The following is a 17477-nucleotide window of genomic DNA, read 5'->3' as shown; positions in this document are numbered from 1 at the left end:
GTTCCAATCCAAGACTACTTTCAACGGCGATATTTCGAATTGGGATGTGAGCTCTGTCGTGGATATGGACTACATGTTTTACAGTGCGAACTCGTTTAACGGCGATATTTCGAATTGGGATGTGAGCTCTGTCGTGACCATGAGCCACATGTTTTACAGTGCGAACTCGTTTACTCAAGACTTGAGTAGCTGGCAGACGTCGAGTCTCACGAGTATGTACAGAATAATGTATGCTTCGTATGCGAATATAGACGTGAGTAATTGGGACGTTTCGAACGTTCGAAATATGGATCGTGTTTTTGACAACGCGTACTCTTTCAATAAGGATATAAGCAGCTGGGACGTGTCGAGCGTCACGAGTATGAATTACATGTTCAACGAAGCAAAATCGTTCAATCGAGATTTGGATGCATGGGATACGTCCAGCGTGACTGATATGCAGTACATGTTCAATGAAGCGCATGTTTTTAACGGCAAAGTGGGTTCTTGGGACGTGTCGAAGCTGACGACTTTGTCGCACATGTTTTATAACGCGAAGAAGTTTAACCAACCGGTTGGAAACTGGGACGTCTCGAAAGTAACCGCGTTTGACAATGCTTTTGCGTATGCTTCTGCTTTTGCTCAAGATTTATCCAAATGGACTGGGAGTGGCGTGGAAACTACACAGAGTAATATATTTTATGGTGCGTATGCATTTCAGGCGAAATATTGGTGTCCTGATGCGAACAGTGGTCCCATTAAATTTTGTCAGTGTAAAGCAGACTGTCCTCCTTCGCCTTCTCCGCCACCTTCATCTTCTTTTGAGAAAACTGCAATCACGACTGATAACATCAAAACAGCCGCGCAGACGTGCTTGTATTCCAATATAGGTGCACACGTTTCAAACGGTTTGTGCGCGGCTACGGAATACGGGTCTATGCCTGATTGGGACGTGAGCAAAGTGACGAGTATGCGTGAGCTCTTCGGATCCATCTTGTCTAGCGTTCGGTCTCAATTTAACGCCGACTTGTCTCGTTGGGACGTGAGCGCCGTCACGGATATGCAATACCTTTTCAACGGATGCACGGCTTTCAACGGAAACATTTCAAACTGGGACGTGAGCTCTGTGACTCGTATGCAACACATGTTCCAATCGACGAGCTCGTTCACGCGAGATATCAACAGTTGGAACATACAAAGAGTGACTAGTTTTGAAGGTTTTCTGTACGATTCGTATTCGAATCCGAAGTTGTCTAATTGGAACGTGTCCCAAACGAGGAATATGAATCAACTTTTCGATCACGCGTACTCTTTCGACCAGAATATCAGTCATTGGGACGTGTCGAGCGCGACGAGCATGAGTTATATGTTTCGCAACGCGGATAGTTTCAACTACGACTTGGACGCGTGGGATACGTCGAGAGTGACAAGTATGTATGCGATGTTCAATGGTGCAGATATATTCAACGGCAAAATTGGTTCGTGGGACGTGTCTGAGGTGACAAATATGGGATACATGTTTTATGAAACTTCTGCATTTAATCAGCCCATTGGCCAATGGGACGTATCAAAGGTGACAAATATGGAATTCATGTTTTATTCCGCGAGCGTATTCAATCAGCCCATTGGCCAATGGGACGTATCAAAGGTGACAAATATGCACTACATGTTCCAATCTGCGAGCGTATTCAATCAGCCCATTGGCCAATGGGACGTATCAAAGGTGACAAATATGCAATACATGTTCCGATCTGCGCCTGCGTTTGCGCAAAGCCTCGAAAGTTGGCCGGAGACGACGTCTACTCTTGCGACGAATCATAACGGACCGACATATGAAATGTTCAACGGCGCCACTGCGTTCCGCTCTAAGTTCTCGTGCCCGAGTGGAAATTACGGTCCACCTGTGAGTTGTATTTGTAATGAAGGCAGGTGCCTTGAGAATGCAAATTTCCGAGCAGCGCTTGACGCATGCTTGTTTGAATCTCAGGTTGCAGGAAATTGCGATACGTACGGTACTGAGACGACAGATTTTGGCCTCTTATCGGATTGGGACGTTTCGCGAGTGACTAACATGTCTTTTGCGTTTAAAGGGTCTGAAAAGTTCAACGGCGACCTTTCCAAGTGGCAAACCACGAGCGCTACGAGTATGGATGAAATGTTTTCCGGAGCGCTTTCGTTTACTGGATCGTCGCTTGGAGAATGGGATACTTCAAGCGTGGTGAGTATGAGCGGTATGTTTGAAGACGCCATCTCCTTCAATCAGCCGCTTTCTCTTTGGGACACTTCTCAAGTGACTGATATGTCTAGCATGTTTTTAAACGCCACCTCTTTTAATCAGCCGCTTTCTCTTTGGGATACTTCTCAAGTGACTGATATGTCTAGCATGTTTGAGAGCGCCGTTTCTTTCGCTCAGCCTGTTTATTTTTGGACTGGATCGGCAGCGACGAGCTCGAGCGGCTCCACTTCTATCTTTGCTTCTGCGAGTTCGTTTTTGGAAAAGTATTCGTGTGATTCCGCTGTCGATGGTCCGGTGAATACGTGCACGTGCTCCAATCCTGTTTTCTGTGTGAGCGATGCTGTCTTCTTGAGCGCCGTTTCGGCGTGCCTTGCCGAGTCTCCCGCGCTTGGCTTGTGTCCGACCTACGGTACGATGACTACGCAGTTCGGAGCTTCTATGTCTATTTGGGATACCTCTTTAGTGACGAACATGTCTCACGCGTTTGAGCAGGCGACGTCTTTTAACGGCGATATTTCCTCCTGGAATACAGTCAGCGTGACGAGTATGTCTTCTATGTTCTTCAACGCGTCATCGTTTGCCGGTGATATCTTGGGATGGACCGGCAGTGCAACGGAGAGTGCGCAAGTTGACATGCTTTTTGGCGCTTCACAGTTTCATCGCAAGTACATTTGCTCGGACACTGTTCGCGGTCCTTTGAGCGCTTGCGTTGCTCGAGTAAAGCTAACCGATGAAACTTTTTTTGATGCGAGAACCTCGTGTTTGGAGGAAGAGCCGCTGAAGGGCGATTGCACGACGTACGGTACCGTGGCGAATAAATACGGCGTCATGTCTGATTGGGACGTCAGTCTCGTGACAAAGATGAACTCGGCGTTCCAATCCAAGACTACTTTCAACGGCGATATTTCGAATTGGGATGTGAGCTCTGTCGTGACTATGAGCCAAATGTTTTACAGTGCGAACTCGTTTACTCAAGACTTGAGTAGCTGGCAGACGTCGAGTCTCACGAGTATGTACAGAATAATGTATGCTTCGTATGCGAATATAGACGTGAGTAATTGGGACGTTTCGAACGTTCGAAATATGGATCGTGTTTTTGACAACGCGTACTCTTTCAATAAGAATATAAGCAGCTGGGACGTGTCGAGCGTCACGAGTATGCAATACATGTTCAAAAGTGCTCTTATTTTCAACCAAGATTTGAACAACTGGGATACATCGAGCGTTACTGCAATGAACGAAATGTTCAACGGTGCTCTTGAATTTGATGGTAAAATAGGCAATTGGGACATTTCCAATATTCAAAACATGTGGGCTTTTTTCCATACTGCCAAAAAATTTAATCAAGATATTGGAAACTGGGATGTATCTAGAGTGACTAATATGGGATATGTTTTCCACAATGCCGAGGCGTTTAATCGAGATATTAGTGCTTGGGACACGTCAAAAGTTACAAACATGGAATCGATGTTCAGGAATGCGTACGATTTCAATCAAGATATTGGAAGCTGGGATGTTTCGCAAGTGAACAATTTTGAGCATACTTTTGCCAGCGCGAGTTCTTTCGTGCAAGACTTATCTTCATGGACTGGTAGTGCAGCTGAGACTGTCCAAACGAACGTTTTTAATGGCGCTACTGCGTTTCAGTTGAAATATTCTTGTTTCCAGGCAAATAATGGTCCCATCAAATACTGTGAATGTAAAGCGGACTGCCCAACATCTCCACCTCTATCAAGCGAATCGAGAACTCTCTTAACAGATGATAATATTAAATCTGCCATAAACGTGTGCATGTACTCGGGTGGTGGCTCTCATATTTCAGACGGTCTGTGCTCATCTACAGAATACGGTGCCATGCCAGATTGGGACGTTAGCAAGGTAACAAATATGACTTTTATTTTCGAAGGAGTCAGAAGTCTTATTAGCTCGCAGTTCAACGCGGATTTATCGCGTTGGAATGTGAGCGCTGTCAAAGAAATGCGAGGATTGTTCTACAGCTTGAGCTCTTTTAACGCGAATATTTCGAGTTGGAACGTCAGTTCGGTCAGGGACATGAGTAACATGTTTGAAAGTGCAAACGCTTTCACTCAAGATTTGAGAGACTGGGATACCTCGAGTCTTACACGTTTGGACCGTATATTCTATACTTCGAATGCGAATCCGAAAGTTGCAGACTGGGACGTTTCGAGGGTCACGAATATGGCGAGTGTTTTTAGCCACGCGTATTCTTTCAACCAGGATATCAGTTCTTGGGATGTCTCGTCTGTAACAACCATGTCTGAAATGTTTCACAATGCGCATGCTTTCAACCAAGACTTAGAATCGTGGAATACGACGCTTGTTACATCTATGTATCATATGTTCGCAAGGACAAGGTCCTTCAACGGTAAAATAGGGTCTTGGGACGTATCTCATGTTACTAATATGGAATGGATGTTTTACAACGCAAAAGCTTTCAACCAACCTGTCGGGAAATGGGACGTTTCGCGAGTTCAGAATATGAATTATATGTTTTGGTCTGCTATAGTATTCGACCAGAACTTAGCTACCTGGCCGGAAACGTATGTGACATCGAATGCCGTAAGTTTGTTTGTTTATCAGGCTCCTGCGTTTGAATTGAAATATTCGTGTCCAAATTCTTATAATGGTCCCCCAATTAAGTGCGTATGCAAGGAAGGTGGTTGTTTAGACAATACAAACTTCAAAGCTTCAATTGAGGCGTGTCTGGCTGAGTCTCCAGAGGATGGAAAATGCTTTTCTTATGGTACGATCACTACAGATTTCGGCATCATGGAAGATTGGGACACAAGCTCGGTTATCGATATGTCGTTCGCGTTTGGGGCAAACTGTGATAATTTTGCGACTGATTGCAATCGCTCGTATTCAGCCATTTTCAACGCAGACATCTCTCGCTGGAATACAAGCAGCGTAAAAACTATGCGCGGCATGTTTAATACGGCTACCACCTTTAATCAATCAATTGGATCTTGGAACGTTTCTCAAGTAACGGATATGTCTAGCATGTTTGAGGGGGCGAAAAGCTTCAACTTGACCTTATCGGACTGGGATACATCCATGGTAACCAGCATGGAACGCATGTTTGCAGATTCAATTTCGTATTCTCAAACTGTAGTTCTTTGGGACACTACCAGTGTAGATAACACTACGAGCATGTTTCTCGGAGCTACTGCATTTTTGTCCGTGCATGTTTGCGGCGAAGATGGACCTCCAGAGAATTGCACGTGTATCGAATGTTTAACTGATTCCACCTTTAATGCTTCTCTTGCTTCGTGCCTGGCGGAAGACCCGGAGTACGGTTTGTGCGAAACATTCGGCACTTCGAGCGGTTTTGGAGTAATGCCTGAATGGAACGTTCGCTTTGTCAGTGACATGCGAGGAGCTTTTCAAGATAGATCGACATTCAACGGCGACATTACCCTTTGGGACACGAGTAGTGTGACAAATATGGAATCCATGTTCGAAAATGCAATAAATTTTGCTCGGGAGATCTCAGTATGGAAAGGGTTCGCGGCGAGATCTTCACAACATGGTATTTTTCTCGGAGCTTATGAATACCACGCGAAGTTTGAATGTAAAGACGAGATGGTATTGAATTCATGTAAGCAACGAATGAGTAAAACTTTACTGAGTGATGTAACTTTTAAATTTGCCATTACCAAATGTCTAGAAGAGGCGCCGATTTCCGGTGATTGTCAAATTTACGGGAAATCCACGACGAATTTTGACATCATGTCAAACTGGGATACTAGTTTGGTAACGAACATGGGGAGTGCGTTTGAGAACAAAGTTGAGTTCAATGGCGATATTTCTCGGTGGGATACTTCGAATGTCGTTTTTATGGACAAGCTATTTCTCAACGCAGCTTCGTTTAACAAGCCTTTGACATTTTGGAGTACGACTAAAGTACTCACCATGGAGCGCATGTTTGAAGGTGCGAGTGCTTTCGATCGCGATGTTACATTCTTAGTTACGTCTAGTGATACCAACACGGATGGAATGTTTACTGATGCGAATTCTTTTCTTGCCAAGTTCAAATGTGAGATTATGATCAGCGGACCGCCAAGTTCGTGCTTGTGCTCTCGCGAATTAGACTGTTGCGTCGGACAAGCTTGCGAATTGGAACTCGACGACATGAATTTGATGGATGCAGTTTCTGAATGCTTGCTCGAGGACCCTATTTATGGATTGTGCGAAAGATTTGGTTCAAGGCGAAAGCTCGGAATAATGCCAGATTGGGACGTTGGTCGAGTTACGAACATGCAAAGTGTTTTTGCCATGAGAGAAAATTTCAACGGTAACATATCCGCGTGGAACGTTTCGAGCGTCACGAGTATGTACCAAATGTTTAAATTTGCTCGTTCTTTTAACGGAGACATCGGTACATGGGATACTTCGAAAGTTACAAATATGGAGCGAATGTTTCATGGCGCGTCGAAATTTGACCAATATATTTTGATGTGGACTGGCGCGGCGGCTACCAGCGAGCAGTCTGGAATTTTCACCGAGGCTTTAGCTTTTCAAACGAGATTTAATTGCAGCGGTATCGAGGAAGCAGGAGCGAATGTCGTGTGGAACGGTCCGCTTTCTTCGTGCGATTGTAAATATTCATGCCCGTTGACAGATGATACAATTGCATCTGGGGTCTCTGAATGTTTACTCTCTCACCCCATGGATGGGTTGTGCTCCTCAGATACTTTATACGGTGCTATGCCAAACTGGGATGTCTCTCTCGTCACGAACATGAGCGGTTTATTTGAGGATTATGAATTCTTCAACGGCGATATTTCTAAATGGATTACCTCAAGTGTAACCAACATGGAATCTATGTTTTCTGGAGCAACTTCGTTTAACCAGGATATCTCTGCAGCTTGGCAGGGACCGGCCACAGAAACGACACAGACTGATATGTTTGCTGGCGCAACTGCTTTTCAAGCCGCGTTCAAATGCGTAGACGTAATAAACGGACCGTTGAATCAGTGTTACTGCATCGATTGTTTAACTGATTCCATATTTATGTCTTCTCTTGCTTCGTGCCTGGCGGAAGACCCGGAGTACGGTTTGTGCGAAACATTCGGCACTTCGAGCGGTTTTGGAGTAATGCCTGAATGGAACGTTCGCTTTGTCAGTGACATGCGAGGAGCTTTTCAAGATAGATCGACATTCAACGGCGACATTACCCTTTGGGACACGAGTAGTGTGACAAATATGGAATCCATGTTCGAAAATGCAATAAGTTTTGCCCGAGGGATTGGAACCTGGCGAGGAGTAGCAACTTTGACCCCACAAATAAATATGTTCCGTAACGCTTCAGCTTTCCAAGATACGTTTTCATGCAAAAAGTACAATTCTGGACCCGCACAAACTTGCGTGATTCCTTTAAATGATGCGAACTTTTACGACGCCATTTCATCGTTGTGCTTAGGGAGAAATGACAAGATTGGAGCGTGCCCTCTATCAAAATATGGAGAAGTTCCTCACTGGGATGTTTCAAAAGTAACTAATATGCGCGGAGCATTTTCAAACTACGAAGTCTTCAATGCCGATATTTCAAGTTGGGATGTTTCAAGCGTTACAGACATGGGATATATGTTTTACAACTCGCAATTCTTCAATCAAAACATTGGGACGTGGGACACTTCAAACGTTGAGAATATGGAAAAGATGTTTTCATTTGCGAAAAACTTCAATGCAAACATCAACAGATGGAACGTCGAGAAAGTCACGAAAATGACAGGCATGTTTTGGAAAGCTGAAAAGTTTAACCAACCGTTACATGACTGGGAAACTTCTAATGCTATAGACGCTGAAGAAATGTTCCTCATGACTCCGAATTTTATGCGTAATATCTCGATGTGGAAAGGTGCAATTGGATCGGCGCCGCAGTCGCTTATATTCTATGAAGCGACGAAATTTATATCCAAGTATGAGTGCACTGATGCAAATAGTGGACCAGTTAATTCATGTGTGTGTGTTTCGGGCTGTATTTTGGACTCCACATTTCATGCCGCCATCAATGAATGTTTGGAAGAAGACCCCTTCTTTGGTATCTGCACATCATACGGAGAGACGAGTAAATACGGAGTCATCTCTGAATGGGACGTGAGCGCGGTGACAAACATGCAAGCTGCATTCTTAGGGCGGCACCAATTCAATGGTGACATTTCCTCTTGGGATACGTCATCCGTCACGAGCATGGCATCTATGTTTGACTCGAATTCGACCGATTATGGCATGATATTCAATCAGGATTTGAGTCGTTGGGACACATCGAAAGTGCTAGAAATGAATGCGATGTTTGCACATTGCTGGCAATTTGATTCTGATCTCAGTTTGTGGGATACTTCAAGCGCGACTGATATGGACGGGATGTTTGCTGATGCGAGAGCTTTTCAATGGGATATATCCACGTGGCAAGGAAGTGCGGCAAGGAATTTCAGTCGAGGTATCTTTGCAGACGCTTCCGCGTTCATCTCAAAATTCGCATGCTCGGATGGCACCGATGGGCCAATAACTTCGTGCGCATGCAGAACACACAGCGAGTGTGGATTACGTAGCACTACATTTTTTGCTGCTATCAGTGCATGCTTGAAAGAATCTGCTGCCGATGGATTGTGTAATTCATACGGGGCATTGAGTGGGTTTGGCACGATGCCAAATTGGGATACGAGCGAGATCACAAATATGAACGGTGCTTTTAGTAATCGAGCCACGTTCAATGCAGATTTGTCGGGCTGGATTATTGCACAAGTTACGGACATGCGAGAAATGTTCCTTGGTGCGTCTCTTTTCAACGCAGATATTTCGAAATGGGATACGTCCAACGTGCGAGACATGACGCGTATGCTTGCGAACGCGACTTCTTTCAGTCAAGACATCTCCGGGTGGATAGGCTCTGCATCTAACACTCCGCAAACTGAAATCTTTTCGGGTGCAACTTCATTCAAAGCTGAATATGTATGCGATGACATCGACGACGGACCGATAAGTTCATGTTATGATCCAAGCTACTCTTTAACAGATTCCTCGTTCACTCAGGCCATACTTTCATGCCTTGCAGAATCTCCCGAGCGCGGTTTATGCTCTGTTTGGGGAACTCAAACAACCAAGTATGGCACTATGCCCAGTTGGGACACGAGTCGAGTAACTTCAATGAAAGAAGCCTTCCTTGGTTTGAGTTCTTTCAATGCGGATATTTCTACCTGGGACACCTCGCAAGTGACTAACATGCAGTACATGTTTTCTGGAGCATCTTCTTTCGACAAGGATATTTCTTCTTGGGATACTTCTAAAGTGACGAATATGGGTAATATGTTTCATGGCGCTTTTACTTTCAATCAAAAAATTGGAAGTTGGAACACAGCGCAGGTTACTAATATGTACGGAATGTTTCTGTCCGCCAGATTGATTAATCAAAATATTGGTAGTTGGGATACGTCGTCAGTTACGAGCATGCAGTATATGTTGCAGGGAGCGGAATCGTTCAGTTACGACTTGTCAACATTCAGCGAAACGAGTTTGGCTGATTCGCGAGACATTTTCAAGGAAGCAACTGTATTTAACGCCAAATTTAGTTGCGACAATCAAAATAATGGCCCGCCGAGCTCGTGCGTTGATCGGTCTCCAGCAAATCCGACATTTATTACAGACTCGAACTTTTACGCTGCCATAGAAACCTGTTTATCTTTAGATTTACAGTCTTACGCAGTGAATGGTTTGTGCTATGCGACTGAGTACGGGGCAATGCCGGATTGGGATACCAGCCGTGTTACGAACATGCGCGGATGGTTGGGCAGGGAATATGTCGGCTTCGGTAATAATCCCATTTTCAATGGGGATATATCGAGGTGGGACACATCCCAAGTCACGAGCATGTACGCCATGTTTGTAGGAGCTGTTTCGTTCAAGAAAGACATTTCGATGTGGAACGATTTAAAAGTAACAAACTTCAGAAATATGTTCACGAGAGCGACTGCTTTTCAAGAAAAATTTGTATGCGACGATCCGATAAGCGGTCCACCAAGTTCATGCTATGATAGCACGAGCGCATTGTTAGATTCGAATTTTAACGATGCAGTTTTGGCGTGCTTGCAGGAAGCACCAGAGAATGGTGATTGCAAAAATTATGGAACAAATGTAACTGCTCGCGGAATCATGCCGGCGTGGGATACATCTCGAGTTACGAATATGAAAGCAGCGTTCAAGGATAAGATTTCATTCAACGGTGACATTTCTGCTTGGGATACGTCTCAAGTTACTGACATGACTCAAATGTTCGAGGGAGCGAAATCTTTTAATCATGATATCGGAAAGTGGAAAACTGATAAAGTTGTGAGCATGGGGGCTATGCTATACAGAGCTTCTTCTTTCGACTTTGATATTTCAGGATGGTCTGGAGAGGCGGCTTCGAGCGTTCAAGCACAAATGGTCGAAGAAGCAACAGCATTTAATGCAAAATTTTCGTGCTCGGAAGGATCTAAGGGTCCCGCTTTTTCGTGCATGTGTACGTCAGGGGTTTGTTCATTAAGCGATGGATCGTTTGCAAATGCAGTACGAGCTTGTCTTGCAGAATCTCCCGAGCGCGGTTTATGCTCTGTTTGGGGAACTCAAACAACCAAGTATGGCACTATGCCCAGTTGGGACACGAGTCGAGTAACTTCAATGAAAGAAGCCTTCCTTGGTTTGAGTTCTTTCAATGCGGATATTTCTACCTGGGACACCTCGCAAGTGACTAACATGCAGTACATGTTTTCTGGAGCATCTTCTTTCGACAAGGATATTTCTTCTTGGGATACTTCTAAAGTGACGAATATGGGTAATATGTTTCATGGCGCTTTTACTTTCAATCAAAAAATTGGAAGTTGGAACACAGCGCAGGTTACTAATATGTACGGAATGTTTCTGTCCGCCACATCGTTTAACCAATACATAAGCAGTTGGAATACTTCGGCTGTCGAAGACATGACTCTGTTGTTCTTCCAGGCTTCTTCGTTTAATAAGCCAGTGGCGCAATGGGACATTTCCAAGGTAACCAGTATTTTTGGCATGTTTTTTCATGCATCTACATTTGATCAACCTCTTAATATATTGGATACGTCTCAAGTCACGAATATGCAGTACGTATTCTATGGTGCTTCTTTATTTAATCAGCGTTTAGCTGATTGGAATGTATCGAAAGTTACGAATATGTATGGAATGTTCCTTGGAGCGACGAAATTCAATCAAGATATAAGTGGGTGGGACACATCATTAGTAACGGATATGCGATACTTATTTTATCAGGCTAGTTCGTTCCGATACGATATATCAGGATGGAATGGTGTGGCAACGAAGACTTTACAAGATAACATTTTTTACGACGCGAAGTCTTTTCAGGACAAATTTTCATGTTTAACAAATGATGACGGTCCGATAAATTCTTGCATTTGTGTTTTAGACTGTCCAAACTATTCATCGCCTTCTCCTCCCCCGCCGCCGCCTTCCCCTCCTTCCCCACCGCCTCCGCTGCCCATGTCGGCTCCACCTCCCACGATTGAACTTACCGATGAGAATTTCTTCGTAGCGGTAGAAAAATGTTTGACTATGAATAACTACGCACATGCCGAGTTTGGCATGTGCCGGGAAAGCGGTTATGGTCCAATGCCGTATTGGAACACTGCAAAGGTGACAAATATGACTTTCGCTTTTTCCGGTAGATCTAAGTTCAACGCGGATATTGCGCACTGGGACGTTTCGCATGTTGTCGCATTTGACAATATGTTTGATGCCGCTGTAACTTTCAATCAGAAGATTTCAGGTTGGGTGACTTCAAGTGCGCTTTCCATGAACGCAATGTTCCGCAAATCGGAGTCATTTAATCACGACATTTCTGTATGGAATACTACTCTCGTTACCGATATGCGCAATATGTTTAACGGAGCATTGCAATTTAATCATGATATATATAAATGGTCTGGTGCTGCGGCGTCAACGCCGCAAGAAGATATGCTTCTTGGTGCGACTGCTTTCAACGTCAAATACTTGTGTGCAGTCGAGAACAACGCGCAATCGTGTTCCTCCACTCGTCAAAGCTGGTCGGCACCGCCACCGAGCAAATGGCTGCCTTCCCCGACGGCACTTCCACCTTCGCCATTTCCTCCACCATTTCCTCCTCCAAAACCTGTTTCGGATACTACTTTTCGAGACGCTATCGAATCTTGCCTGTGGAAGGATTCGAAAGAAATCATAGCTGAAGGGATGTGTTATTCGAGTGAGTTTGGCCCGATGCCGAAGTGGGACACCAGTCTCGTCACAAACATGTCGAAAGCCTTTTCTGGCTATTCCAATTTCAACGCCGATATTTCCGGCTGGGATACGAGCAATGTTGTGGACATGAGCGCTATGTTTGAATCTGCGTCCTCGTTCAATCAAAACATTGGGGTCTCCTGGGATACATCGCAAGTGAGGAGCATGGAAGAAATGTTTTACCAAGCTTCTGCTTTCAATCAGGACATCGGGGGCTGGGACACATCTCAGGTGACAAGTATGAGGTACATGTTCAGCGGTGAGTATTACAACAAGATGATATTCAATGAGGACATTGGCGGTTGGAACGTTGGGAACGTTGTTGACTTTGAGGGCATGTTCCGTTTTGCCCAAAGTTTCAACCAAAATATTGGTTCTTGGTCAACCTCTCAGGCAACGAGCATGGCTGGTATGTTTGAAGGCGCGATTGTATTCAACCAAGACATTTCATCTTGGAACGTGTCTTCTGTGATTGATATGAGAAGTATGTTTGACGGAGCATTGGTATTTGATAAGGACATAACAATCTGGACCGGAATAGCTGCTCGTACACCGCAAGACGATATCTTCTTGAATGCGAGTGCTTTTGTGGCGCGCTTTAAGTGTCCGAGCTCTAATGATGGCCCTATCAACAGCTGTGAATGTGTTTCAAATTGTGCTGGCATTCCGCCGTCATCTGCACCTTCGCTAGGCACCGTACTTTCAGACGACAACTTTGCATCGGCTGTTTCTGAATGCCTTCGCGTCGCATCGGGAAATCATGTTTCGGACGGTTTGTGTACTTCTGCGAGTTTTGGTTCTATGCCAAGCTGGGACACCAGTCTGGTCACAAACATGTCGAATGCCTTTTCCCAATATCCTGACTTCAACGCCGATATTTCCGGCTGGGATACGAGCAATGTTGTGGACATGAGCGCTATGTTTGAATCTGCTTCTTTGTTTGACCAGGACATTAGTTCTTGGGTTACATCAAAGGTGAGGAGCATGACTCGCATGTTTGCCGATGCGTCCTCGTTCAATCAAAACATTGGGGTCTCGTGGGATACATCGCAAGTGAGGAGCATGGAAGAAATGTTTTACCAAGCTTCTGCTTTCAATCAGGACATCGGCTGGGACACATCTCAGGTGACAAGTATGAGGTACATGTTCAGCGGTGAGTATTACAACAAGATGATATTCAATGAGGACATTGGCGGTTGGAACGTTGGGAACGTTGTTGACTTTGAGGGCATGTTCCGTTTTGCCCAAAGTTTCAACCAAAATATTGGTTCTTGGTCAACCTCTCAGGCAACGAGCATGGCTGGTATGTTTGAAGGCGCGATTGTATTCAACCAAGACATTTCATCTTGGAACGTGTCTTCTGTGATTAATATGAGAAGTATGTTTGACGGAGCATTGGTATTTGATAAGGACATAACAATCTGGACCGGAGTTGCAGCCGAAACTCTTCAACAGGGTATTTTCGACCGAGCTCACGAATTTCAAAGAAAGTTTTGGTGTCCGTACGATGATGATGGTCCAGCCTCGTTTTGTTTGTGCCGTGCTGACTGCATTGCTGAACGCATTGCACCACTCATTCCTTCTGTTGAAAGCATAATGCTTTCCTCTACCAATGTATCTAACGTAGAGTCAAATGTGCACTATGGATCTATGGGATATCCAATTACTGATGGGTTGATTGCACCTAGCATGTACAATATTCTCGATAACAATGATGTTGTTTACGTATGGAACTACTTCGAAATCACCGATGAAAAGTACCTGGCACGAGATGCCGCCCAGCTCTTTGATGGGAAAGTTGGCGACTGGAATTTTTCAGCACACGCCGATTCAGATTCGCATGCGAAATGGGCGTATCAGTTCCACACTGGGTCAGAACTTGTCGGTAAAATGGTATTCACTCAACCGCCTTCTGATTATGCTACAGGTGACATTGTGATCGAGTACTGGAATGGCATGACATTCAAAATTGTGAATAATCAAAGCGTGTCTGGCTTTGATAAATCTTCAATTGTATGGAACCAAAGTTTGGAGATAGCATTTGACACAGTCTCTGCTCAGTTTTTTCAAATCACATGCTTTCCGCACCCACTCTCTTCGCATAGACATCGACAAGGGTTATCAGAATGGCAGATTTGGTCTGGGTGGTACACAAATTCCACCATATCTGATTTCAATTTTGCGTATGCAATTTCAGAGTGCCTATGGAATACCCCTGGATTGCACGATATGGACGGTATGTGTACTTCTGCGAGCTTTGGTCCTATGCCAAGCTGGGACACCAGTCTGGTCACAAACATGTCGAATGCCTTTTCCCAATATCCTGACTTCAACGCCGATATTTCCGGCTGGGATACGAGCAATGTTGTGGACATGAGCGCTATGTTTGAATCTGCTTCTTTGTTTGACCAGGACATTAGTTCTTGGGTTACATCAGAGGTGAGGAGCATGACTCGCATGTTTGCCGATGCGTCCTCGTTCAATCAAAACATTGGGGTCTCGTGGGATACATCGCAAGTGAGGAGCATGGAAGAAATGTTTTACCAAGCTTCTGCTTTCAATCAGGACATCGGGGGCTGGGACACATCTCAGGTGACAAGTATGAGGTACATGTTCAGCGGTGAGTATTACAACAAGATGATATTCAATGAGGACATTGGCGGTTGGAACGTTGGGAACGTTGTTGACTTTGAGGGCATGTTCCGTTTTGCCCAAAGTTTCAACCAAAATATTGGTTCTTGGTCAACCTCTCAGGCAACGAGCATGGCTGGTATGTTCAAAGGCGCGATTGTATTCAACCAAGACATTTCATCTTGGAACGTGTCTTCTGTGATTGATATGAGAAGTATGTTTGACGGAGCGTTGCAATTCAGTTCTGACATATCGGATTGGAGTGGAACAGCTGCGAAATCCCGGCAAAATGATATTTTTCTGGGCGCCATTGCGTATCAGAAGAAATATTGGTGTCCGAGTGTCATGAATGGTCCGGTGTCCTGGTGCGTGTGCAAATTTGAGTGCCCGCGCCCACCATCGCCTTTTCCTCCTCCTTCACCACCACCAACACCTCCTGCTCCACTTCCACCTCCCACTCCCCCTTCCGTAACTTCTCTTTCTCTCTCTCCGCCATCTTGGTCAGCGATATCTTCTCTATTTCTACCTGCATTGCTTGAAGACACGAACATAAAGATATACGCATCCGACTCAGCTGATAACGATTGGTTTGGTTCTGCCGTATCTTTATATGGCGATGTTGCATTGATTGCTGCTCGTCAAGATGATGATAACGCTACAAATACTGGCTCCGTCTACATTTTTCGCCGATATTCCTCCTATTCTCGTTTTGAAGGAAGTACTACCGCGACATGGACCGAGCAGACGAAGCTTCATGCGTCTGATCCATCTGAATTCGATGGTTTCGGAAGATCAGTTTCCTTCTTTGATGACACAGCTTTGATTGGAGCAGGTGCAGACGATGATGAAGGTAGTAACGCTGGCTCAGTTTATGTGTTCACCATGCACACTAATTCATCGGATGAATCATCATCTAGCTCTACGTGGGTACAGCAAACCAAATTTTATGCTTCCAATCTAACTGCTGCTGACTACTTCGGTGCGTCAGTGTCTCTGTACGGTGATACTGCTTTCATTGGGGCCACCGGAGATGACGAAAAAGCAACCAATGCTGGTGCCGTATATGTGTTCACGCGAAAAACTTCTTCGATTGGAACTGTGTGGACTGAGAAGACTAAAATCTATGCATCAGACCCTGCTCCCGAAGATGGATTTGGTCAATCTTTATCGCTGCACGGAGACAGAGCGTTAATTGGAGCGAATACTGATAGCAATACGACTGAGATTAACACCGGTTCGGTTTATGAATTTGTGAGGTCGTTTGATAATTTAAATGACGAAGGAATTGTTGAAGAAGGCGCATTTACCTATTCCGATGGCTCGTACACAGCAAAATGGGTCGAGCAGACTACTAAAATACTCGCCCCTGATTTGAGTCGATCGGATCTCTTTGGTGTATCGGTGGCATTATATGGTAACACTGCATTAATTGGAGCGAGTGGGGACGATGAGAATGCTACGAATACCGGCTCTGTGTACATATTTACCCGAAAGTCATCTTCCTCCTCCTCCTCTTCCGAGGTGTCTTTATGGATTGGAGAGACGAAAATTTACGCGTCCGATCCAGCTGCTGGTGATGTCTTTGGGAATTCTATATCGCTCTACGGCGACACGGCTTTGATTGGCGCATTCCAAAACGATGACCAGGGGACAAATACGGGGAGAGTGTACGTATTTAAAGCGCCCCCGCCCCCGGCACCGCCTCCTCCTTCTCCGCCTCCACCTTCACCTCCAAGTCCTCCCCCAGATGGAATGTATTGTCCTTTCCAAAGGTGCGGCGACTCTTCGAATTGCCCTTGTGACGCGGGCGAATGTTCGGATCCAGTGCATGGTATAGAATTCAAACGAGTATCTCCAAAGTGTATGCGGACTATTCTCGAATATTGCGCTTCGCACGATCCCGAAGTATCAGGGCAAGTGGATGACCCCGGATGTCGACGATTCTTAAATTCAAAAAGTAAAGTTCAATCAATCCTAAGAGACGTGAAAACAAGAATTGATAGCGATCTACCGTCTATTGGAGGTAGAAGTATGGCTATTGAGTTTCCCGCTGGAGCTCTTTCGGAGGATACAGATGTGAGTATCGCGGAACTTGAAGATTCCGACCTCTCTGGAAGCTTACCGAGTAGTTTTGCTGGTACTACTACGGTTGGTAGTATCATCAACTTAACTCCGCATGGTACTGTCTTCAATTCGTGCGTCACGATTGAAGTTCCGTACACGTACACAAATTCCTACCTCGCCGGAACTTTACTCAAAGCGGCTGATACAGATTCAGATTTTGAACTCGTTTCAGACGCCACTTACGTGGACAATGCCGATGGCACAG

At 45.0% G+C, this 17477-nt stretch overlaps 1 protein-coding gene across 1 annotated transcript in view; it reads left to right on the top strand.

Annotated features, from left to right (window-relative positions):
- Positions 1-17477, top strand: part of Bathy13g00090 (predicted protein) — a gene marked incomplete at both ends in the record, with an annotated part of 35884 nt that overhangs the window by 18359 nt on the left and 48 nt on the right. Inside the window, one exon of the mRNA XM_007509531.1 lies at positions 1-17477. This exon is cut by the window's left edge and continues 18359 nt beyond it. Coding sequence (XP_007509593.1) covers positions 1-17477 — 17477 coding nt within the window.

The sequence above is a fragment of the Bathycoccus prasinos genome, assembly GCF_002220235.1.
Source record: "Bathycoccus prasinos genomic : Chromosome_13".
Lineage (NCBI taxonomy): Eukaryota > Viridiplantae > Chlorophyta > Mamiellophyceae > Mamiellales > Bathycoccaceae > Bathycoccus > Bathycoccus prasinos.
This window is presented reverse-complemented; position numbering and strand designations above follow the sequence as displayed.